Source organism: Felis catus, chromosome E2 (genome assembly GCF_018350175.1).
Source record: "Felis catus isolate Fca126 chromosome E2, F.catus_Fca126_mat1.0, whole genome shotgun sequence".
Classification (NCBI taxonomy): Eukaryota; Metazoa; Chordata; class Mammalia; order Carnivora; family Felidae; genus Felis; species Felis catus.
The window spans coordinates 2,186,996-2,212,321 of record NC_058382.1 but is presented as its reverse complement, the minus strand read 5'-3'; the positions used below and the strand labels follow the sequence as shown (position 1 = coordinate 2,212,321).

At 52.5% G+C, this 25,326-nt stretch overlaps 1 protein-coding gene across 7 annotated transcripts; it reads left to right on the top strand.

The window, feature by feature from the left end:
* The first annotated feature begins 1,414 nt into the window (after positions 1-1,414).
* Positions 1,415-23,527, top strand: ZNF71 (zinc finger protein 71). 7 transcript variants are annotated; one of them, XM_023246073.2, is made up of 4 exons: positions 1,415-1,580; positions 5,774-5,840; positions 14,420-14,546; positions 20,835-23,527. In XM_023246073.2, the coding sequence occupies exons 1-4, from the start codon at positions 1,537-1,539 to the stop codon at positions 22,289-22,291; spliced, it is 1,695 nt and encodes a 564-aa protein (XP_023101841.2). In that variant the 5' UTR covers positions 1,415-1,536; the 3' UTR covers positions 22,292-23,527. The 7 variants fall into 7 exon arrangements, with proteins under 7 accessions (XP_023101841.2, XP_023101843.2, XP_023101844.2 ...); XM_023246075.2 differs by having other exon boundaries at positions 1,569-1,699; XM_006940806.5 differs by lacking the exon at positions 1,415-1,580 and adding an exon at positions 1,751-1,822.
* Positions 23,528-25,326: the final 1,799 nt, after the last annotated feature.

Sequence of the window (25,326 nt, the reverse complement as noted above, 5' to 3'; positions counted from 1 at the left end):
ACGTATGCAACAGGATAATATTTGCAAACTAAATATCTGATAAAGGGTTAATGTCCAAAACATATGTGTTTTTGCCACAATGAAAAGGAAAAAAAAAAAAAAAAACCCAACCTAGAATAGCTCCAAACTGGAAACATCCCAGATGTGATACCCAAATTACAGTATGTCAATGCTGTGGAATAGAATTTGGCAAAAAAGTAAGGAACTATTGATACATAAAACAACTTGGAATTATGCTGACAAAAAAAAAGGCCTATTATATAACTTTTGAAAAGAGAAAATTATGGTTATGGAGAACAAATTAGTGATGGGGTTAAGGAAGGATGGGGTCTGGAGGAAAACGGAGGCGGTTGTGGAAGAGCAACTTGAAGGAATCTAGTGGTGATGTGAATATTCTGTATCTTGACAACATCCGCATCAATATCCTAGTTCTGATGTTGCAAAATGTCATCCTTGGGGGGGAATCAAAGGGTGCTTGGGATCTCTCTATGGTTTCTATTTTTATTTATTTTTAAAAATTTATTCATTTTTGAGAGGAAGAGAGAGACGTGCAAGTGGAGGAGGGGCAGAGAGAGAGGGAGACACAGAATCTGAAGCAGGCTCCAGTCAGCACAGAGCCCCACGAGGGGCTCGAACTCACAAACCATGAGATCATGACCTGAGCCGCAGTCAGACCCTTACCCCACTGAGCCACCCAGACACCCCATTCCCACTTTCCTCTTATGTGGCCTCTCTTGTCTGCACCACTTTCCTTATGTGGAAAGTAGCTTGGTTGCGATGATTAAGTGAGTTCATAAATCCTAAAATGCAAGAACAGAAGCAGGCACATAGGAAACATAATAAGAAGGGTCAATACTTTATTTTAAAATTACGATCACTTGCTTCTTTGCATCCCTGCATGCTTTACAAATTTTCCTACAAATCAGCGTGATCCTGAGGTTCAAGAAAGCTGTCCAGTGTTGTCCCCTAGTGTGGTCCACTGGCCGGGCTGCAGGATGTCTCCAGATGTGCTGGGGCCCCTTCTCTCTGCCTCCATCCACGACCCCTCCTTTTCTGGAATTTTCCCTCCCCCTTCTTTCTTGTCTGCTCCCCATTCTCCTCCCCTCCTGCTCTCCCTCCTCAGCCCTACTTTCTTTTCTCCCCCTGCCCTGTTCCTCCTTGTAGATCTTCCTCTCATCTCCTCCCACTCTTTCTTCTTCCTTCTCTCCTCCCTTTCCCAGATCTTCCTCCTCCGGGTCCCTCCTCCTCCCATCTCTTCCCTTCTCCTCCCTCTCCTCGTCCCCCTCCCTCCTCCTTCTAACTAGGCCTCCCCTTTCTTTTCCCTTCTCCTCCCTGACTCCCCCTCCCATCTTCCCTTTCACCCTCCTCCCCTCCTTCTTTGCCCTCCTCCCCATACCCTCCCTCCCCTCCTCTCTCTGCCTCCTCCCTTTCCCCCCTCGCTCCCGCCCCGCCCTCTTCCTCGTTCCTCCCACCCGCACCCGCACCGCACCCTTTTGGCGCGTTGCTGCTGGGACCTCCGGGAGGTGGAGGGACGCTATGGGGTCTCGGATGGGCTCGGCTCCGCTCGGCTCCAGCGCAAGGTCTGACGGAGGCGGTGGTGCGTGGGCCTCTGGGTAGTGTAGTCCGCCCTTCCGCGCAGGCTCAGTGCGGCCGGGCGGGCCCCGCGGGCGCGGGTCATTGTCCTGGCGGAGCTGCGCGGGTGAGTCCCGCCGCGGGCGGGGCGGGGAGGGGAGGGGCGAGGCGGGAGGAGAGGGGGCGGGGCCCCTGCGCGCTCCCCAGACCGGGACCGACCCTCGCCCGGGGAGGGGACCTGTGGGCCGAGGTGAGGGGCGAGGGCAGGGGGCATGCGGACTCAGGAGGGTGTGCTGGCACCGGGACGGTATTTGAGGGCTGTGGTGGGAGTGGGGAGGTCTGACCGGAAAGGGGGCGCGTCTGTGTGGCTGTAGCGCGTGTGCAAGTCAGTGTGAGTCTGCGCGGCCTCCTGTGGCCTCGCCTCTCGGTGCGTGTGCATGTGTGCGCGCACGGTGTGCATGTGTGTGTACTCGTGTGTGCATTTGCACGTCTGTGCGTGCGGTGTGCGTGTACTTTGTGCCTACGTGTGTGCATGTGTGTGCACCGTGTGCGTAGTGTGCCTGCGTGTGAGCGCAGTGTGCATGTGTGTGCACCGTGTGCGTGGTGCGTGCGTGTATACGTGCCTGCGTGTGCGTGTGTGTATGTGCTCGCGTGCACCTCCCTGCGGTGGCCTCTCAGGGTACCCACCAGTGTTGAGTCCTGGCCTGCCTCTAATGGGGGGGGGGAGGGGGTCACTGTCCTGTCCACCTGTACCTGTCTGCCTTTATCAGTATGGCCAGAGTGTCTCTGTGAAGGTGCCATCGGTTGCCCACCTGTGTCTAGGCTTTGCCTCTGGACCTGTCTCCATGTGTCTCTCTGAGGCTCCCCTCCGTCACTGCCTTTACCTGTGTGTGTGTGCGTGTGTGTCCACCTGTGTCTAGGCTTTGACCGTTCCTAGGTGTGTGTGTGTGTGGGTATGTCCGGGTGTGCTCCTCCCAAAAGCTTGTGTGAGAGACCGTGTGTGGCTGGACAGGGGGACCTAGCCTGGGGCCACCAGATTCCCCAGCTCCTTGCACGCCCTCACTGCCTTGTCTGGCCCGTGGAAGGCTCTGGAGGGGCTGGGAGCCTGTGGACCGCAAAGCGTGTGGGTGACAGCATGTGGGGCTAAGCAGGGTTGCTCTTTCTTCTCCTCCCTCCTCCCCAGGCCCATCTTAAAGGGGAGTCCGAAACCCCTGCCCCATCCTGACCAGGGGTTCGTTTGTTCAGGGAACGTGTTCTGGGCACTTTGCAGGGACTACCTCCTTTATAGGCCTTCCAGAACTCTGAGGTGGGAGCCGTCATCATCATCATTTTACAGATGGGGAAACTGAGCTCAGACTAAGTCAGTCATCCAGCTCTACACCCGGTCATCCGGGTCTCAGAGCCTCCATGCTCAATCAACAGACAAATGGGAAATTCTTTTTTCCTTTGGACTCATCTGAGACAAAGTTCCATGATTTTTCCCCATGGGATTGTCCCCTAGGAACAATGGAAGGAAGGAAATGCCAGAAAGCGGAGAGGAAGAGGAGGAAAGAGGGAGCCACTGGCTTTGCAGAAGCACGGACCCAGGGCCACACTGGGTTCAGCCGTCACCAGCCCCCCTGGACAAGTCACCTTACAGGGCCACTGTGACTTTGTGGGCTCCTTTAAAATTTTTTTTTGAAAAATTACAGTTTGTGATTCCACTGCTGTAAGGACAAATATAATCTGGGTTGGATTAGATTCACCTTTTTTGATATCAGGGCCCCTCGGCTCACTGTGCCTCTTGGGTGAATTGGGTCTGGTTACGTTCCTGTCCAGCCAGACAAGCCAGTGTGGTTGACCTCACAGTATGGGGATGGGAGCCAGAGACTGCCAGTGCAGAAAGAATACCTTTTTAAAAATTAAATTGTGTTTCAAAAACAATGACCTTGATACTGCATCCAGGGAAACAAAAGAATACAAAGGAAAAAATGCACAACTCCTTCTCATTCCCACTTGGTCCCCGCAAGGTGCCACCTGGTGTCTTTCATTCCCTGGTCTTGCCCCAGGGCTCAGAAATGACACACGGGAGCACACCCACCCACATGTGCTGCCTTTTTTTTTTTTTTTAATGTTTATTTTTGAGAGAGAGAGACAGAGCATGAGCAGAGGAGGGGCAGAGAGAGAGGGAGACACAGAATCCAAAGCAGGCTCCAGGCTCCAAACTGTCAGCACAGAGCCTGACTTGGGGCTCGAACTCATGGACCACAAGATCATGACGTGAGCCAAAGTCAGACGTTTAACGGACTGAGCCACCCAGGCACCCCGAGAACAACTTTTTGAAAAGACAGTTGTCGATAATGATGTCTGCTGTAAGGAGACGGTAGAAGGGCGGGGAGAGTGTTGCCACTTGAGCTCAGGGGTCTGGGGGTGGGGGACTTCTCCAAGCAGGTGACCGTGGGAAGGAGCTAGCCACGGGATGAGCATTTCTGAAGAGGGAGGCAGATGGGAAGGCTGACGTGCCTGGGGCCAAGTGTTCGAGGTCTGGGCTGCGTGGGAAGACTGTGGATGATCTCTGATGCTGTGGGAAACCATTGGAGAGTTTTAAGCTGGAGGACGTTTTTCTTGAGGGCTTGCTGTAGGCCAGACTCTGTGCTATGGAGTTTGCGGACATGGGTCGTGGGTCGTAAGAGACCTGTGCCCATGCCTTTGTGATCAACGGTGGGGATTCTGAGCCTCCACACCGTTGACATTCGTCTCGTGCAGTGATTGAACAGCATCCTTGGTCTCCACCCACCAAATGCTCATGGCGTCACGTGCCCCCAAATTGTGGCACCTACAAATGTCTCCAGGTGTTGCCCAATGTCTCCTTGGGGCCAAAATCACCCCCGGGGGAGAACTGGTATTCTAAAGGTTTCTGCCAGCCTGTCCTTAAGGTACGTGTCCTTCTGACCTGCATAGTTAAAATCACAAATTTTTGCTTGTGAAAGTGGGGGGCCATTTGGCCTCAAAAAGACCCTTCTTTGTCTTTGTGGTTCTTACACCTTAAGAATTTCGTTTGGAAATTACACACTTTAGTAATTCCGTTTGGAAATTATGGTTCTGGAGCCCCATCCCACGTGGTTTGATGCAGAGTGGCTGGACAGGGGCCTAGGGATGTGTGTTCTGAATAATAATAAACATCCCTAGTGATAATAAACATCTCCCTGGCACTTGGAGAAATGGCACGGTAGCTAACCGTCTGTGCCTCTTCCAGGTGATCCTGAGGGAGGTCTAGGGAGGCATATTTTTGGCTTCTAGCAGAAGGAAAACGTGTTTCTATTCAGAGGTATTGGCAACATAGGTAGTGAGCCCCCCATCACGGGAGGCATGCAAGTCCTGACAGGTCACCATGGAACCAAGAGTGAACCAACATACCCTAAACTCCCAGGAATTTGCCCTAACCTCTGCCACCTGTCCAAAGTAAAACTTTGTCTTTTATTTAAATTGGCTCACTGGTTTTTAAATTTTATTTATTTATTTTACTTAAATCAGCTGCGTTTCAAAGGGCATTCTGTGTGACTGCTGTAAACGGAAGCGGGGCATTGCTGTAAAAAAGGAGACCCGTTGAAACAAAGCTGACGGCTTCCCACTGGACCCATAACAGTAATAACCGCTGATATGTCTGGAGCTCTTACCGTGAGCTGTAAGGCTCCGGTTCCTTCTGTGTGTGTGTGTCAGTTGAACCTCACAGTTACTCTAGGAAATGTGAGGAAGCTCCCCCAGGGGTGGGGAGTGGGGCCCCACACCAGCACTCGGACACTCACACACTCATGCTGGGTGAGTGGCTGTGGGTGGGTGTCCGGGTGTGCCTTCGAGAGGCAGCGAGCACGTGGGTGGACCTGGACATACCCTGCCCAGCTCCATTCCCTGTGGAATCTTGGGCACGTGGCTTAGCTCTCGGGCCTCAGTTTTCTCATCTGTGAAATGGGCTGGAAACAGGACTCACCTTGAGGAGCGTTAGGATTGAAGGAGAGACGTGTGTCCGGGCCCTTGCATGCAGTAAGTATGGTTAGCATTTGTTATTGGTGCGTGCGTGTGTGTGTGTGTGTGTGTGTGTGTGTGTGTGTGTCCCTCCTTGTCTGCTTCCTGCTGGGTACGTGTCCTGTCTGCACTGTGAAGCAGGCCCAGGCCTGGTCTCTGGTCTCTCACTGTACCCTCACTCTCTCTCTCCCAACCACAGTCGGCCCGTTCCTGTCACCCTGGGCGCTGGAGGGATGGCCACCCAGCTGCTGACTGACGAGGCCCTGGTGAGTCATGTGGCCCTCTTGCACTGCATTCCAGAGGCTAAGGCCAGAGGGCAGGGCCCCTGCAGGGCTCACATACTCGGCCCTGTCTCCTGAGGGCTGTGTCTACCCCAAGGATGGGGTGGTGTGCATGGGTGATGCTCCTCTCTGCTCGGCCCTTTCCGGGCCCAGCAGCCTCTTGCCTGCCCTGCGACACTGGCTTTGGTCGGCTGAGGGGGACAGACCAGCTTGGGGGTGACCAGCTCTGTCCTCAGGGCTTTCTGGAGACACTGATGGGCGCCTGGGGAGTGGTGGTTTAAACACATCACATCCAGTGTAACAAAGGCCCCTGGGCAGCACCGTCCCACACGTGTGAATGTCCCTTATGAGCATCCATACGCGTGGTGAAGGACACGGGCTGGAACAAGGCTGCACATTGAAGACAGCGGTCACCTTCAGGGAGAGCAGGGATGACACTGGAGGGGTAGGGGTACCTGGGCGTCTGTGGCTCCCGCTAACTGTGCTTTATGCTTTAGAGGGGGGTATGTGTGTGGCTGTTGTATTTTTCTCCAAACTTCTTTTTATGCCAGAGATATTTCATAATTAAAAAAATAGCATATAAATAAATGCTCCTTCTAGAAAGCAGGAAGAACCCGTAAACTATAGGTAAGACAGTATAATTCACCCATACACAGTCCCTCTACCCACAGATAACCATATGGATATTTGTGTATTCATTTATTCTGATTACTCTTCTTTTTAATGTTTATTTATTTATTTTTGACAGAGAGAGAGCACAAGCAGAGGAGGGACAGAGAGAGAGGTAGAGTGAGAATCCCAAGCAGGTTCCGTGCTGTCAGCAGAGAGCCTGACACAGGGCTCGAACCCACGAACCGTGAGATCATGACCTGAGCTGAAGTTGGACGCTTAAACCGACTGAGCCACCCAGGAGCCCCTCTGATGATTCTTTTTAAAAACTGACGAAGTATTGGCTTTGCGGTTTTAATATTGGTATTTTCCCCCCATCCAACTTTAATCAATAAGGATTTCCCAGGGCGCCTGTGTGGCTCAGTGGGTTAAGCGTCTGACTCTTGGTTTCCGCTTGGGTCAGGATCTCACGGTTTTGGGAGTTTGAGCCCCAAGCAGCCTGTGCACCAAGGGTGTGGAGCCTGCTTGGGATTCTCTCTTTCTCCCTCTCTCTCTGCCCCTTCTCTGTGCACGCTCTCTCTCTCTCTCAAAAAATAAAATAAACGTTAAAAAAAAAGGATTTCCCTTATTTTGAAACTTCATAAACTTTACACACATCACTTGTTTGCTTGCATTATCATTGTACCTAAATGTTCATCCAGTGACTTTGATTTTTTTTTTTTTAGTAATTTTTTGATGCTGTAAATAGTCTATGATAAAAATCAAAGAAAATTTCTGGTAGGTAATGACATTCATGATCGTTATAAAAGGCTTAGAAAGATCCAGAAGAACACAGCTAAGATAGTCTGCATGACCTGTGATCTTACTCCAGGAGAGAACCTCTCTGGAATGTTTGTGAGCCTTTCTCTCCCTGCACACGTGGTGTTTTGCAAAAATAAGAACCACCCTGGCTAAGCAGTTTTTATATCCTGTTTTTTTTTTCGTCAAAGATTTCATCCTAAGCATTTCTCTGTGTGGTTCAGAACGGCCTGTAACATCAACTTCAATGTCTATGTGAGGATTTTCTCTAAGGGCTGTAGCTGGCTTCCTCAGTGGTTGCCCTGTTGTAGGATGTGTATCTATCTCCAGTTACTCATGGTTACAGATAATGTCAGGAGGGACATGGGCAGAAGTCTTGCCCTGCATCTCGTGCGATTTCTCAGGAGCGATTTTTGGAGAGGAATCCGGGGAATCCGTGGTTGGATACTTCTGAGGCCTTCCATGAGTCCCCAACCCGTGTTGGCAGACTGTGTTCCCCACAGGACGGAGGAGAGGCCTCCCCTGGGTGGGCTGGCCGTCGTCAGAAGTTAACGTTCTGCATTTTAGGTATAAGTGACAAGTGGTACAAACCTTGAGCGTGACAGGTGGTGGCAGAAGGTGTCCCATGGGCTCTTTCTGAGTAGCATTGTTTGTGTTATTACTGAGGCTTTATTTCCAGAAAATGTTATTAGCTATTTCTGCAGGCGGGGGAATTATCTGTCTTGTGCTATAGTCAGCCTACAGTACTTGCTGTATTCTTGCAATTGTATTCTTGCAATTGTATTCTGGCAATTTTAAACAGGTATGTGTATGTGTGTGTGTGTGGGGGGGGTATTCTTCCCAGGCTTGCTTTTTTGTTTTTTGTTTGTTTTAATATTCACTTATTTTTGAGACAGAGACAGAGACAGAGACAGAGTGGGACTGGGGAATGGGCAAAGAGAGAGGGAGACACAGAATCTGAAGCAGGCTCCAGGCTCTGAGCGGTCAGCACCAAACCTGACGTTGGGCTCGAACCCACGAATGGCGAGATCACGACTTGAGCCGCGGTCGGATGCTTAACCGACTGAGCCACCCAGGCACCCCATGTTTCTTAATTTATTCTATAATTTTAAAATACAAAAGAGCTTCAATGTTTAAAACCAAATCTGTCTCGGGGCACCTGGGTGGCTCAGTCAATTAAGCATCTGATTCTTGATTTTGGTTCAGGTCATGATCTCATGGTTCATGGGTTCGAGCTCTGCATCGGGCTTCACGCTGACAGCTCAGACCCAGCTTGGGATTCTCTTTCACCCTCCCTTTCTCTCTGCCCCTCCCTCACTCTTACACATGTGTGCACACACTCTCTCTGCCTTTTAAAATAAATAAACTTTAAAAAATCTGTCACGTTTTTGTTAAAACTGGATTAAAAACAAAAAACGGGGGCACCTGCGTGGCTCAGTCAGTTAAGCGTCCGACTTCGGCTCAGGTCATGATCTCACAGTTCGTGGGTTTGAGCCCCGCGTTGGGCTATGTGCTGACAGCTCGGAGCCTGGAGCCGGCTTCGGATTCTGTATTTCCCTCTCTCTCTGTCCCTCCCATGCTCATTCTCTGTCTCTCAAAAATAAATAAACATTAAAAATTAAAAAACAGGGGCGCCTGGGTGGCTCAGTCGGTTAAGCGTCCGACTTCGGCTTAGGTCACGATCTCACAGTCCGTGGGTTCGAGCCCTGCGTCGGGCTCTGTGCTGACAGCTCAGAGCCTGGAGCCTGCTTCGGATTCGGTGTCTCTCTCTCTCTCTGACCCTCCCCCGTTCATGCTCTGTCTCTCTCTGTCTCAAAAATAAATAAACATTAAAAATTAAAAAACAACAACAACAACAAAACCCTCACCTTCTCCTTGGACCCAGCATGTCATTTCTAAGAATTGATCCTACAGTTCTGTTGACACATGAGCACTGAGATCTATTTACAGGGATATTCTTGGCACCTCTTCTTTTTGGTGCGGGGCGGGGGGTCCACTCTAATAGCACTGGGTGCAAACAGCCTAAAGGTCTGTCTGCAAGGAACAGAGGCTGGCTAGAAGAGTCATAGTCCAGGGGCGCCTGGGTGGCTCAGTTGGTTAAGTGTCTGACTTCAGCTCAGGTTGTGATCTCGCCATTCGTGGGTTCGAGCCCCATGTTGTGCTCTGTGCTGACAGCTCAGAGCCTGGAGCCTGCTTTGGATTCTGTGTCTCCCTCTCTCCCTGTCCCTCCCCTGCTCCTTCTCTCTCTCTCTCTCTCTCTGTCTCTCTCAAAAATAAATAAACGTGAAAAAAAAACCCTGTCCATAATGCAAACAGGAAATGTGTGCCCCATTACCAGTTATTCCCACTTTCCTCCACCGGCCCCCTGCCCCTGGCAGCCGCGAATCTGCTTTCTGTCTCCATGAATTCTCATATCCGACACATTCCATGTAAATGAAATCACACGTTGTATGGTCTTCTGTATCTGCCTTTCAGCATCATGATTGTTTTTTAATGTTTATTTACTTGAGAGAGCAGCAGCAGGGGAGGGGCAGAGAGAGAATCCCAGGCAGGCTCCACACTGACAGCACGGAGCCCAGATGCAGGGCCTGAACTCATGAACTGTGAGATCATGACCTGAGCCCAAGTCAAGAGTCACACAGTTAACTGACTGAGCCCCCCAGGCGCCCCTCAGCATCCTGATTTTGAGGTTCCTTCATGTAGCACAGGCTAGCGCTTCCTTCCTTTTCATGGGCGAGTAATACTCCACCGTGTGGCTAGAAAAAAACACATTTTGTTTCCCCATTCTGTGGGTGATGGACATTTGGGTTGTTTCCGCTGTCTGGTCATTCTCAGTCATGCTGCAGTGAACATTCCAAGTCTTTGGTTTGCACCCGTGTCCACATTTCTCCAGCGTATATACCCAGGAATAGGATTGCGGCCTCATGTGATGATTCTGTTTAACCATCTAGGGAACTGTCGGACTGTTTCCCAAAGCAGCCGCACGTGATGTCTTCATTTATAACTGGTCCGGGGTGGTTGTCTTGATTTCTTTTACCTGCGTTACCTACCTAGGAGGACTGCAACAGCTTGTGCGTGTTGGGGGGTTAAGCCTCAGTTCTAGGGGAAGTCTCCTCGATCCCCTGCTGTCTGCTCTCCCAGCATCCTTTGCTGTAAGGTGTAGGGTCCAAAACTTCAAGACTGTCCATTTTGGCTTCAAGCATTTTTGTGCACCCCCAGCCCAGGCTGGGTGTGTGGGGCCTGCTTGGAAAAGAGTTTACCTAGTGAGTGAGTTGAGATGGAACATGTTTAGGGAAGACTTTCTGAAGGGATTATTATATTAAAAAATAAAACACGTTTTAAAGGGGAAGGAGGAAACTTTTAGAAGTGATGGATACGCTTATGGCCTTGATTGCGGTGGTGATTACATGGGTGTGTACTTTCCAAACTTAATTAATATCCACAGCTTTTTGGATGTCATCCGTACCTCAATAAAGCAGGATTTTAAAAAAAATTTTTTTTTTAACGTTTATTTATTTTTGAGACAGAGAGAGACAGAGCATGAACGGGGGAGGGGCAGAGAGAGAGGGAGACACAGAATCGGAAACAGGCTCCAGGCTCCGAGCCATCAGCCCAGAGCCCGACGCGGGGCTCGAACTCCCGGACCGCGAGATCGTGACCTGGCTGAAGTCGGACGCTTAACCGACTGCGCCACCCAGGCGCCCCAGCAGGGGTTTTTAAAGAAGGAATTATTGGGGCACCTGGGTGGCTCAGATTGTTAAGCGTCCGACTCTTGATTTCAGCTCAGGTCATGATCTCACGGTTCATGGGATTGAGAACCGCATCAGGCTCTGCACACACAGTGCAGAGCCTGCTTGAGATTCTCTTTCTCTCTCTGCACCTTACCCCCCCACCCCATGCACGCTCTGTCCCTCTCAAAAAATAAAATAAAATAAAATAAATGAATAAACACTTAAAAATAAAAAAATAAAGAAGGAATTATTATTAGGACTGGCCAAAGGTCCTATTAGTTCAAAGAATCAAATAATATGGGGCGCCTGGGTGGCGCAGTCGGTTAAGCGTCCGACTTCAGCCAGGTCACGATCTCGCGGTCCGTGAGTTCCAGCCCCACGTCGGGCTCTGGGCTGATGGTTCGGAGCCTGGAGCCTGTTTCCGATTCTGTGTCTCCCTCTCTCTCTGCCCCTCCCCCGTTCATGCTCTGTCTCTCTCTGTCCCAAAAAATAAATAAAAACGTTGAAAAAAAAAAAAGAAATAATAGTATTACAATGATAATAATCACTATTAATACTAAATATATAGAGAATATATATATATATATATATATATATATATATGAAATGCCAAAATTAATCAGATAATGATAGCAAAAGTTGACATGAACCAGGCACATACTTAGCTGTACCAGACTATGCCGGAAGCATACGTACATTACCTCGCTTAACGTCCATGACCAGTACGGAGCGGGGGACATTGTTGGTCTGAAGTTCGTGACCACTAAGGAGGGGGTACATTGTTGTTCTGAAGTTTGTGACCACTACAGGTGGGGACATTGTTGTTCTGAAGTCCGTGATCACTATGGGGGGAGACATTGTTGTTCTGAAGTTCATGACCTCTAAGGAGGGGGGACATTATTGTTCTGAAGTTTGTGACCACTAAGGAGGGGGGATGTTGTTGTTCTGAAGTTCGTGATCACTATGGGGGGGGGACATTGTTGGTCTGAAGTTCGTGACCACTAAGGAGGGGGGACATTGTTGTTCTGAAGTCCATGATCACTACGGGGGGGGGGACATTGTTCTGAAGTTCGTTACCAATATGGGGGGGGGACATTGTTGTTCTGAAGTCCATGATCACTAATGAGGGGGGACATTGTTGTTCTGAAGTTCGTGACCACTACGGGGGGGGGCATTGTTGTTCTGAAGTTTGTGACCACTACGGGGGGGGGGGGACATTGTTGTTCTGAAGTTAATGACCACTACGGGGGGGAACATTGTTGTTCTGAAGTTTGTGACCACTACGGGGGGGGGACATTGTTGTTCTGAAGTTCGTGACCAGTATGGGGGGGGGACATTGTTGTCCTGAAGCTCGTGACCAGTACGGGGGGGGGGGAACGTTGTTGTTCTGAAGTCCATGATCACTATGGGGGGGAGACATTGTTGTTCTGAAGTTCGTGACCAGTACGGGGGGGGGGGGCATTGTTGTTCTGAAGTTCGTGATCACTACGGGGGGGGGGGGACATTGTTGTTCTGAAGTTTGTGACCACTATGGGGGGGGGACATTGTTGTTCTGAAGTCCATGATCACTATGGGGGGGACATTGTTGTTCTGAAGTTCGTGACCACTACGAGGGAGGACATTGTTGTCCTGAAGCCTGCTGAACAAACAAGACACAGAAGGGTTAAGACAGTAGCCCAAGGACACACAGGAAGGGGCAGAGCCAGGATTTCGCTGCAGGCCACCCGGCTCCCAAGTCCAAACCCATAACCACCAGGTTACGCTGCTTCCACGTCAAGTGGTGGGGGCCGCTGAGACTGAGATGGGGGGCACAGCATGAGCCCTGGCACCGGGCAGGCACTCGGGACAATGAAGGGAGTGGCCCGCGGAGAGGGTCTCTCACTGTCCAGCCGGCAAAGGTGCTCAGAAGACCGAGGAAAGAATCGAGGACGAGTGGGCGGCAGTAATGGTGGCTGACGGTGTTTGAGCACTTACTGTATACGTGCAATGTTCTGAGCCTCAGACGTGGATTAACTTCCTCAGTCCTCATGCCCTCCTTACTCACTGATCCACGGATTCATTCAGGAGCTACTTAGTGAGTGCCTACTGTATGCCAGGCATGGTACAAAGCACTGGGGATCACAGAGAGCAAGACGGATGTGTTGGTTTGCTAAGGCTGCCGTAAGAAAAGCGACCCCAGACTGGGGGGCTTAAACAACGTAACTGTGTGTCCTCACAGTCCTGGAGGACGGAGGCCACAAGGTCATGGTGTCGGCAGGGCCGTGCTTCCTCTGAAGGTGTTAGGGAAGGATGCGTTCCGGGCCTCCCTTCTGGCCGCTGGTAGGTCTTGGCTTGTGGCGGCATAAGGTCACTTCACAGGGTGTTCTCCCTGTGTGCCCGTGCGGGTCTGAATTTCCCTTTTTTATAAGGATGTAAGTCCTGGAGGTTTAAGGGCCCCCCCCCCCCTCCAGTATGATTTCCTCCTAACTAATTACAACTGCACTGTCTCTAGTTCCAAATGACGTCCCATTCGGGGTGCTGGGGGTTAGGACTTGGGGGTGGGCAGAACTCGACCTATAACAAGCACTTCGAATGGGACCCGGCCCATAGCGTCTGCATAACAAGTGATAGGTCTCGTCACCATTGTGATGGCCACCATTGCCCCGTCGTTACCTCCCTGCTATGGGATATTTGTTATATCCACGGGGGCTCACGGCACCAGCTGGGAAGGCACTGAGGCTTCCACCCCTGAACTTCCCACCGTCCCCCGCCCTGGGCCCATCTGCCTTTTAGCCTCAGGTCTTCATCCCAGCCCCTCCACCCTCCAGAATCTCATCCCACGGACCCAACCACTAACTGTCCCCTCAGACCACATTTGGTGTCAACTTTCCGAAATCTCCCCGGACACCCCCTCAGGCTGCCTTTGCTCAGGCGCCTGGAGGGTCTCGTTCATACCTTCACAGTGGTATTGAGCAGATGGCCGGTCCGTCCCGTGTGTGTTCCTGCCTCGTCCACGAGGACCTGGTTCTTGAACTTTCCATGGCTCCTGCCCAGCACCCAGCTCAGTGCCTGCAGCTCCGTAGGGGCTCAGGACAGTTTGTTGAACTACTGGATCCCATCTAGGATTCTGCCTTTGATGGGCAACTCATGCACAGGGCGATTCACAGGGTTACGGTCATTATACCTTTGGTTCCTTCTCTGCTTCTCAAGTGTGTCACTTTCCGCTCTAAACAATCTTACGTTTGTTTTGTTTCTCTGTCCGAGGACCATCCCAATAGAAGTAGGCACCAAGGACACTGAGCAGTTGGTCCCTTCAGAACTCTGAACCTTGTTGAAATCACTCCAGATTTGTCTGCCTTCCCTAAGTCCTCTTGGCTTTTCCGGCCATTTCTCCAGACCTCTGTGAGCAGGGCCCTGCGGTGAGCGGTTGTGGGTTTCCTCTTACAGGAATCAGTGACATTCAGGGACGTGGCCGTGGACTTCACGCAGGAGGAGTGGCAGCAGCTGGAGCCTGCCCAGAAGGACCTGTACAGAGATGTGATGCTGGAGAACTTCAGGAACCTGGTTTCTCTGGGTAAGGGGGCAGCTCTGCTGAATTTCTCACCGCCGGCCTGCAAAGAAATAAGAAAAAAGATGGACAAATTTGACTATGTAGGAAGTTTAAATGACTCAAAGATAAAAATAAAGTTGACAGGTAATGGGGGAATAATGTTTACCACCTGTATAATGGTCAAAGGATTATAATTATATAAAGAGCTCCCAGGAGTAAACAAGAATAAAACAAGAAAAAGGATGATAGGAAGGTAGACCAAACCTATGAGCTGGCAGTTCATGAATGTAGAAATATACAAAATTACCCTTCATAAAAAAATTTTAAAGCTTACCAATAGTCAGAGAAATAAATACAAATCAAGTCAAAGAAATCTAGTTTTTGCCCATGAGGTACACAGAGATGAAAAAGAATGAAGATAGCCTGTATTATGAGCGTGTAGGGAAAAGGACTTTCTCGTTTTAGGAGCATAAAGTTGGGACAGCTCTTTTGGAGGACAGTTTGGCGTTATCAACCACATTTTTAACGGTTCTGTCTTTAGCGATCTCCCTGTAAGATAGCTCCCTGTAAGTGTGCAAAGTTTTACATAGGAGGAAAAGGGTAAAAGGCCTGAATGCCTACCTACACCAGACTGGCTAAACATATCCCATTATACCAGTGAGATGGAGGCCACACAGCTCTTCAAAGATGAGGGCTCTCTGTAGACGCTGACGTGGAAAGATGTCCCTTGATAATAGTGTTAGGTTAAAAAAAAACACTAATTTTCAGAACTAGAATATGTTCTCACTTCTTTTATGGCTTTTGTGAAGTATAATTGACCTACAGTTAACTGCACTTTTTTAAAGCAAACAATTGGATGCATCCTGACACCCGTCTACACCTGGGGGGAAGCCATGACCACGGTCCAGATGACGAACATATCCATTACCCACTTCCAGCATCTGCCAGTGCTTCGTGCACGCACCTCCGTTCCTTGGGCAGCCTTACGGCATTTTGGTTTAATCTGCGCATTCTGCAACTTTATATAGATGCACTGATACAGCCAGTAGTCTTTTTGGTCTGATTCCTTGCACTCGGCAGAAGTATTTTGAGGTTCGCCATGTTGCGTGCACAAGTAGTTCACTCCTCTTAATTGCCAAGTAACGGTCTACTTCCTGGATAGAACACAGTCTGCGTGTCCCTTCGCTTGCTGGCGAACATCTGCGCTGTCTCCGATTCTGGGCTGATAGAAATAGAGCTGCTGTGAACCCGTGCGGACAGCTTTCACCGAGGACCTGTGTTTTCCTTTCTCTTGAGCAAACACCAGAACAGTTGAACCACGCAACGATGTGTCCCGACCTTTCAGGAAACCGCCAGACGTTCTTTGCAAAGCGGTTGGTGCCATTTCACATTTCCGTGCTTAGGAGTTCCGGCTACTCTGTGATCTGTCAAAATTTTGGATGTGCAATCTTTGTTATTTTAGCCTTTCTTGGGGATCTTCCATGCTTTTGGGGTCCTAAGAGACCATTGCCCAACCCAAGCCGCTAAGATTCCTTCCTGTGTTTTCTTCTAAGACTTTTATAGTTTCGGCTCTTTGTTTAGGTTGTTGGTCCATTTTGAGTGAGTTTTTGTGAACCGTGTAGGAAAGGGGCCTGACGTCACTGTTGAATGCAGGTGTCCAAGTGCCCCACAGTCAACTAATTGTTGAAGAGCAGAAGTTTTTAACTTGACGAAGTCCAGTTTATCAATCATTTTCCTCGAGGATCATGCTTTTGGGACCATATCTACGAAATCTTTGCCTGTCCCAGGCCACAAAGGTTCTCTTCCATAAGTCGTAGCGTTTTTAGGTTTTGTGTTTTCTTCTGGGATCCCTAGAGAGTTAATTTTTGTAATGAGGCAAAGTGTTCATTGAAGCTCAGTTTGGTCGTTGAGAGTATCCACTTGTTCAACGGGCTTTGTTAAAAAGGCCGAACTGTTCCACTGGAAACATTTCCACTGAATTTTCTCCCCTGAATTGCCTTTGCATGTTCGTCAAAAATCAGCTGTCCGTGTGCGCGTGTGTGGGTCGAACTCCCGGCTCTGTTCTGTGTCCTTCATCTGTATCTGTTTTGACACCAACCCCATGTCATTTGACCTACTCTCACTTTCTGCCGTTATGACCTGTGCTCAGTCTAGACGGCTTGCTGTCCCCACAACCCCCTGAGTGCCCTGCCCGCTGCCCATGAATTCGATGGTGTGGGTTACCTGGCTGGCTGGTGTGAGAAGGCTCTGTGCCCAGCCCTGACGGGCTCTGGGTACTGCTTTCAAATCTTTTTGGGTTCTTCTGCGAGCGTGGGTAGTTTCCATGTATGCATGTTGTGACCTGTAATCTGATGCTGCGGGGAGGACCTTGCAGATCTCCAAAGCACTCTCTCTGCTCAGGGGGTCTGCTGGGCTCTGCCTCAGTTTACTCCTCGGTGCTGCAGCCTGCAGCCTTTCCCGTGAGTAAACTGGGTGATCGTAGGACCACCTGGGTGGCTCAGTCAGCTGAGCATCCGACTCTTGATTTCAGGTCAGGCCATGATCTCATGGTTCGTGAGTTCTCCGCCGATCGTGCGGAGCCTGCCTGGGATTCTCTCCATCTCAACCTCTGCCCCTCCCCTGCTTGTGCTTTCCCTCTCTCAAAATAAATACATAAACATTAAAAAATAAAATATAGTAAAAAGGTAGGCACTGGGGAAAAAGTTCTTTCAAAGTACACACCAAACAGTTAACGCAGACAGAGGAGATCGCAGGAGGTTTCCGTTTTATGTTATTTTTTGATGTTTGGTGTTTTACTGACAAGTGTGGATTACTTTGTGATCAGAAACAATCGTAGAAATCCAGAATACAGGAAAACAAACTGAAGGACAAGAAATCGAGTACCACACGGAAAAAAAAAACAGTACCTCCATATTTAGACCAAAAGGAACAAATAGCATTTTGCACATTAGCGGCTGTTTGCCAGAGTGACCTCAGCAGACGCTGTTAGCATTTCCTCGACGGTAGGCAAGAATGCCTGTGTCCACCAGCCACGCATCATCAGCACTTTGCTCCCTGCCAGTCTCTTTGGTGAAATGCCCGGTGGCGGGTTGGGTTCATCTGGTTGCCGTCGAGCTGTGTATTCACAGCTTGTCGTGGCTCAGAGCGGAGTATTGGCTGCAGAAGACTTTCAGCTATTCTCACAGCTGACCCTCTGCCCGCTGTGAGCTTGTAGCCACAGCCAGCTTCTGTCCCAGCATGTCTCAGACCCCATCGCCCCCCCACCACCCCCGAAATCCACCATTACCCTCTCCCCGCCCCCACCACAGTCGTCACGTCCCGTGCCACACTCTGCCCAAACATCTCAGCATCACGCCACACCCCAAGGTGACTAAACCACAATCATTCCTCTACCTTAAGTATTTCTCAAATCTTTCCCACTGGGAGAGGAAGACAACTCACAGCAAAACAGTGACTCATTGGGGGCCACCGCTGTGGGAGCAGACCACTTGGATCCCAGCTCTGCCTCTAGTGCTCTGTGGCCTGGAGTATGTGACTTCCTTCTCAGAGCCTCCGTGTCCTCTTCTGTAAAATGGGCACAATCTTAAGAGTACCTCAGTCGCATGTGGTGGTCAGGGTCACATGGAACGATACAAGCCGATTGCTTAGCACTGCAGGTGCCCAGTGAATGTGCATCTGATACCTTCTGTGTGCCAGGCACTGCCGCAGGAGCTGGGCCAGACAAGCTCACTTTCCACAGTGGGGTTGGGGCGGGAGGGCGCTGGCAATCAGCAGGTCCAGGGACAGACAAAAGTTGCCATAGACCATGATGAGTGCCCACAACCAAACCGGAAAGAGACTAGCAGGAGGAGTCTTCCTTTCCACCGCAGGATGGACAGGAAAGACCTCCCTGTGGAGAAGAGTTCGCTGAGGGCTGAAGGATGAGCACCAGTGGGAAGGGTGGGGCAGCGGCACATGTAAAGGCCCTGAGGCAGGAAGAACTTGGCCGGGAGTAAGACGGGAACGAGAGGGCAAGTGTGGCTGCCAGCAAGTGAGCAGGGGATGGAGAGTGGGGGACGGCTCAGGAGAGGGGGCCCTGGCTCTGTCCCAAGGACCCTGTAGGCCGGGGAAGGCGTTGGCTTCACGTGTCAGCATACCAGGAAGGCGCTGGACGGTGTGGGCTGACTGCTAAGAATATCCTCTTGCTGCTGAGCGGAGAATGCATTGCGGAGGGCTGAGCGTGGCGGGTCTTGCTGCATTTCAGGCAAGAAATCCAGGGTGCCTAACTGGATCGCGGGCAGGGGCGACGCGAGATTGGATCCGGTCCAGTCTGTTGTGCACGTCCAGTAGCTCTTGTTAACAGTCTGGAGGGTGGGAGGGAAGGAGCGAATCAAGGATGACTGCCACATCTATTTTATTTTATTTTATTTTATTTTATTTTATTTTATTTTATTTTATTTTATTTTATTAAATTTCATTTCATTATTTTATTTCATTTTTTATTTCATTTCGTTATTTTATTTCATGTTATTTTATTTTTTATTTCATTTTATTTCATTCCATTCCATTTTATTTTATTTCATTTCATTTCATGTTATTTCATTTCACGTTATTTTATTTCATGTTTTTTTATCTTTTAATTTCATTTCATTTTTTGTTTCATTCAATTCCATTTTATTTTACTTTATTTTATTTTCTGTTGTGGTAAGACATACATAAAGTTTACCGTTTTTTTTTTTTTTGTTTTTGTTTTTGTTTTTTTAAATTTTTTTCTTTAATGTTTTTATTTATTTTTGAAGGAGAGAGAGACCGAGCATGAGCAGGGGAGGAGCAGAGAGAGAGGGAGACATAGAATTTGAAGCAGGCTCCGAGCTGTCAGCCTGGAGCCCGATGCGGGGCTCGAACCCACGAACTGGGACATCATGACCTGAGCCGAAGTCAGACGCTTAGCCGACCGAGCCACCCAGGCGCCCCAAGTTTACCGTTTTAACAGTTTTTAGGCATGCAGTTTGGTGGTATTAGGTACATTCACACTGATCTGCTGCCGCCATCATCCATCCATAGAACTCTTTACTCCGGGCAGAACTGGAACTCTGTGCCCTTTAAGCGCCAACTCCCTCTCCCCCTCCCCCTCTCCCAGCCCCTGGCGCCGTCTGCTTTCTGTCTCTGTGGACGTGATGCCCCCCGGGAACCTCACGTCACTGGATTCCTACAGTACTGGTTCTTCTGTGTCTCACTTACTTGCTAAGTCTCTTTGATGAGCCTTTCTTTTTATCATTGTGCTTGGAGGGGCAGGGGCCCCAATCAGATGCACTAGGTTTGCAGTATCCCCGGGGGGGGGGGGGGGGGGACACCAGGTAGGCTTTCGAATATTCCAGCAGAGCTCAGAGTGTGGGCTGGACGGGTAAATGGGGGAGGCATCAGCATATAGAAGACCCTGCATTCCAGACTGCCGTGTGGTACAGCCGCACGATTTAGGGGAGGGGTCTCAGACTCCAGGGGTTGCGGGCTAGGTAGGGGTTCAAGTGCGAGAGCGGGATCAGCTGCTCCTCCCCTGCTGGGTCTTGCCGCCTCCTGGGAAGGAGGGCTCCACGTGGAGATTGTTGTGTGAAGAAGATCTCACAACTTCTGCATGTTGGGAATGAAGCCGTTGGACCCGTGATACAGAGTCTGGAACTCAGGAGAGTCCCCTGGACTAGAAATAGAGATTTACAAACCAACAGGGTACATGTAGGCGGGCACTGGAGCCGCAGCGGGGCTGTGATTCCCGCGCGGGGAGGGGAGGGAGGATGTGCAGAGGCTCGAGGGTCTGGGCAGCGGAGGAGGGGGGGAGGGGCAGGGAAGGGCGGAGCTTGGCTGGCAGGTGGGGGGGATAGAGGACAAGCAGCACACCCCCATAAATGTCAGCTGTCACCTTAGCGTTTCTAACAACGCCTGATGCTTTGAGAAGCCTCCGCGGTTGGGGGTGTTCGGGGTGGTCCCTGGAAGCAAGGAGCCCATTGCAGAACTTGTTCGGGTTTCCTCGAGCTGATCCGCTGGGTCCAAGCCCGGTACCTCCTGTTGTTTCTGTACAGGCGGCTCTCCTCTGAGCTCCTGTGTGCGGGCTGGGCTGCCCTTGTCTCCGCTCCCCTGAAGGGACAGGTCCTGTCCCCTCCACCCCCTCCGCCTCATGTGGGCTCGGCTTCTTGAGACCACCTTTGCGGCCCGCTCATCGCTGCCCTTGCGCTCTGCAGGGTGGTCTCCGATGTCACCTGCCCATCCCGCGCTCTGGAAGGTCCTTGCTCCCAGCCTTGTTAACTCCATGTGTCTCGTCTTCTCTCTCCCCTCCCCCAGACTTGGAGTCTAGACCTGAAATGAAGGAATCGGGTCCAAAGGAGGACATTGCAGAACACAGGCCATCCGTCGGGGCGGTGGCCGAGGGACCCACGAGAAATGGTGCCTGCGGCCTGGCCTTTGAAGGCGCGTGGACGCTGGGTGACTGGGTGGAGAGGAGGCAGCAGGGGAGCGCCAGGACCTGCCTGGGGCGGTCGGAGGTTTCTCAGGAGCTCGCCCCGGAGTGTCGTCGGGAACCTCAGGTCCTCACCCCCCAAAGCTCCAACCTGCGCCCGCCACCATCGGCGGGTCCGGGGGAAGCAGGGTCCCAGCCGCGTGTGGTGCTCGGCGCAGACCTCAGCCAGCCCTCCAGACTGGACGCAGAGGAGAAGCCTTACGCGTGCGCCACGTGCGGCAAGGCCTTCAGCCGCAGCTCGTCCCTCGTGAAGCATCGGAGGACCCACACCGGGGAGAGGCCCTTCGAGTGTGACGAGTGCGGGAAGCACTTCATCGAGCGCTCGTCCCTCACCATCCACCGCAGGGTCCACACCGGGGAGAAGCCGTACCGCTGCGGGGACTGCGGCAAGGCTTTCAGCCAGCGCATGAACCTGACCGTGCACCAGCGCACGCACACGGGCGAGAAGCCGTACGCGTGCGCCGCGTGCGGGAAGGCCTTTCGCAAGACCTCGTCCCTGGCGCAGCACGAGCGCGTGCACACGGGCGAGCGGCCGTACGCGTGCGGGGACTGCGGCAAGGCCTTCAGCCAGAACATGCACCTGACCGTGCATCGGCGCACGCACACGGGCGAGAAGCCGTACGCGTGCGCTGAGTGCGGGCGCGCCTTCAGCCAGAACATGCACCTAACCGAGCACCGGCGCACGCACACGGGCGAGAAGCCGTTCCGCTGCGGGGACTGCGGCAAGGCCTTCAACAAGAGCTCGTCGCTGACGCTGCACCGGCGGAACCACACGGGCGAGAAGCCGTACGTGTGCGGCGAGTGCGGCAAGGCCTTCAGCCAGAGCTCCTACCTGATCCAGCACCAGCGCTTCCACATCGGGGTCAAGCCCTTCGAGTGCAACGCGTGTGGCAAGGCCTTCAGCAAGAACTCGTCGCTCACGCAGCACCGGCGGGTGCACACGGGCGAGAAGCCGTACGAGTGCTCCGTGTGCAGGAAGCACTTCACGGGCCGCTCGTCCCTGCTCGTGCACCAGACGGGCCACACCGGCGAGAAGCCTTACGCGTGCGGCGAGTGCGGCAAGGCCTTCAGCCAGAGCGCGTACCTCATCGAGCACCAGCGCATCCACACGGGTGAGAAGCCGTACCGCTGCGCCCAGTGCGGCAAGGCCTTCATCAAGAACTCCTCGCTCACCGTCCACCAGCGCATCCACACCGGCGAGAAGCCTTACAGGTGCGGCGAGTGCGGGAAAACCTTCAGCCGGAACACCAACCTCACGCGCCACCTGAGGATCCACACCTAGGGGGAGGCGCGGGGTGCGCCTGGTCCCGGGACCTGCCTTGGGGGGGGCTGAGCCCCCAGCACGGGCGGTGCAGACGCGGGAGCCCCCGGGTAGCGCGCCCCAGGCGGGCCTTACGAATGGGGACTTGTGCACAGGTCCTCTTGCTAGGGGGCACCCGCAGGGCCGAAGGAGGAAGCCAGTCCCTCCGTGTCTAATGTGCTTAGGAACATGGTCAGGGTCTCTGTGGCTGGACACTCACGGGAGCCCCAGGAACCGGGGCATCAGGGTTCTAGGCCGTGGGAGCGGACTGTAAGGGCTGGGACAGAGCACTTAGTGTCCCGGGGGGGGGACACTCCGGAGGAGGGGGCTGAGAGGGGGAGGTGGACTCCATAAGTGAATGTGGACATTTTGGGACCCTAGATCTAGTGCAGATGCCAGGTGGGCACCCTCCTGAGTTTCCTCCTGGGGTGGAAGCCAGAGCCCCGCTCCCCTCCATCCCTCTGTCTGTCCCCAAGCCACTAACGCCGCAGAAGCTGACAAGCTGTGTGACAGGGAGGAGGTGGTTTTCAGAGTCAGCAAATAATAGTAAGCACTTGGGATGCCGAAGTTTCTCATAGTGGTCATTTAGGTTTTTTTACAATAAAACTTTTAAAAGTGTAATTTTTAAAAAATGTTTATTTATTGAGAGAGAGAGGGAGAGAGTGGGGGAGGGGCACAGAGAGCATCCCAAGCAGGCTGCACACTGTCAACAAAGAGCCGAACACAGGCCTGGATCTCATCAACGGTGAGATCATGACCTGAGCCCAAATTAAGTCGGATGCTCAACTGGCTGAGCCACCCAGGCGCCCTGAGAGACCAGTGTCATTTTAAACAGTCGCCGGGTTCAGAAGATACAGGAACCAGTTCCGACATCAAAATCAGTCTCCTGCTTGTGGGGAGAGGGGGAGACCAGGTGATTCAGGTTTAAATACTTAACTGGGTTTAGTCAGTACGCATTTCTGAACACAGACTGCCTGTTTTTATAGCTGTTTTTTGCAGTCGAATTTGAAGGTAGCTCCAAGTGAGTCTTCTAAGGCTGACCTGATGCTTTGTTTACGTGAAGAGCTTCCCCAGGGTTTCCTTTCTCGGGGGACTTTGATGCTGCCCTTTTTCCTTTTAACATTCGATGCCACTTGCGCCAAATGTCCTGGTGTTTCCGAACGTCCTACGCTTCTTGACGATGTCCGCAAAGAATAAACAACTCACTTTGAGAGATCAGTTTCTATCAGTACGCACTTTGTGTTGTGAGTAGGAAACGCAACTGCTCGGGAGCACGTAATCAAGGCGGACAGGTTTTCGGGTGTCTGGCAGCCGGGTGGGCATCAGGGTGGGTTTGTTCCAGGTGTGGCATTGGAACCGCAGCTCTGGTGCTCTGGTTGTCTGGCTCGCCCTTCCTGTGCTGGCCGTCTGGGTGGAGACAGGGCTCTGGCAATCAGTGACACACACCCTGAGCTCCGTTCTGTCAGACTCCCCCACAAACTGACTCCCGTGACCAGAGAAATGGCATATGCTGCTTGGCTTGGGTCTGGGTCTTGCCCTGGTCCTAGTGGCAGCGAGGAGCCCAGATGGGCCTGAGCTGTGTGTGTCTTTGATGTGGACATGGCGTCCTCCCATCCAGACCTCACTCCGGGGGAAGTGGGGAGGCGAGCAGAGGAGGCGGCCCCATGTCGTTAGCCCTGGGGGGTCATGGGGCTTACAATCTCATGGCCTCCCTGGCACTCATCCTTAGAGTGAGGCTGCGCTGCAGCAGGGGACGTTTCCTTCAGGAAGTGCTGTCCCTGCCGTGGCCACCAGGAGGGCCCTCAGTCGCCTCCCATCAACCCTGACGCAGGGCAGCGTGGGGCCTGTCGGAGAGCTCCCCCCCCCCCCCCCCCCCATAGCTGAGACTCAGCCTCACGTCTGCTTGTTCTATCCTCACACTTCATGCCTGGCATCTGCACGGCGGTGGCTGGGAGGTGTGGGGCACAGCTGTCCCTGGTGACTGAAATCCACAGCAGCGTGTGCAGAGGCCCTGTGGCGAGCGATGACAAGCGTGAACGGTGGCTGGATGGGGACCGAGCCCTGACTGCAGCTGCCGCAGCCTGAAACGGGGCAGTGAGGCCTCCGGGGCTGCCGTTCAGGCATTGCGAGCGGACCCGACAACACAGGGCCTCCGAGAACACAGCCCCCCTCTATCTCTGTCTCTCTCTCCTACAAAGAAAATGAACCGGGTCCCACCCCAAGTGGTCAGCTAGGTCTGTCTGGGGACACGTGTTCCAGCCAGCAGCCCGGGAGACGCCGCTCTGAGGCAGGTCTGCCCTTCGGAGCGGGACCAGACATGGCCCACGTGGCTCCCGCTGGGATTCTGCTGGTGGCTGGCTCCCCTCCCATCTGCGTGCCGGCTGGGCGGTGGCCTCTCAGTGTGTCAGGAAGGGGCACACGGAAGCCTGTCCTGCTGGGTGCGGAGGGGCTGGGTGTCTGGCGGCCGGAGCCAGCAGCGGTCGTCCCCACGCCCCTGTGCTTCCTTCCCTTCCACCGCCGGCACCGTCCCGGGTCCACACTCCGTTGGCACCTTCACTGTACTGCTGAGATGAGGCCATCCATGTCTCCCTGCTCCATGATCCCAGTTCTCCCAGAACATCAGGGAGTGGAGGGGTGAGGCGAGAAGGGGTGGTGGCTCCCCTTTCACTCACTGCCACCTTGTCCGTGAAACTGGGACGGGATGGGGGACACTGAGGCTGGGGACAGAGACAGGCCCCATGGGGGCTGTCAGGCCCGGTGGGCACTCATTCTATGTCCCCTGGGCGTGGGACGGGGGCCACGCTGAGCCCGGATAAGGCTCGTGCGTGGTGGAGCTTACATTCAAGAGCCACGGGGCAGCAGGGGTGAGGTAGAGTTGCAGAGGAGTGCAGAGCAGGAGAGCCAGCTGGGGCTGAGGCCGGCCCAGACCGGGTGGCCAGCCAGGCTGCTCAGGAGAGGTTTAGGCAGACAGGTGAAGACTCCCCGTGAAGGGCCCAGAAGACGGATGGGAAGTTCAA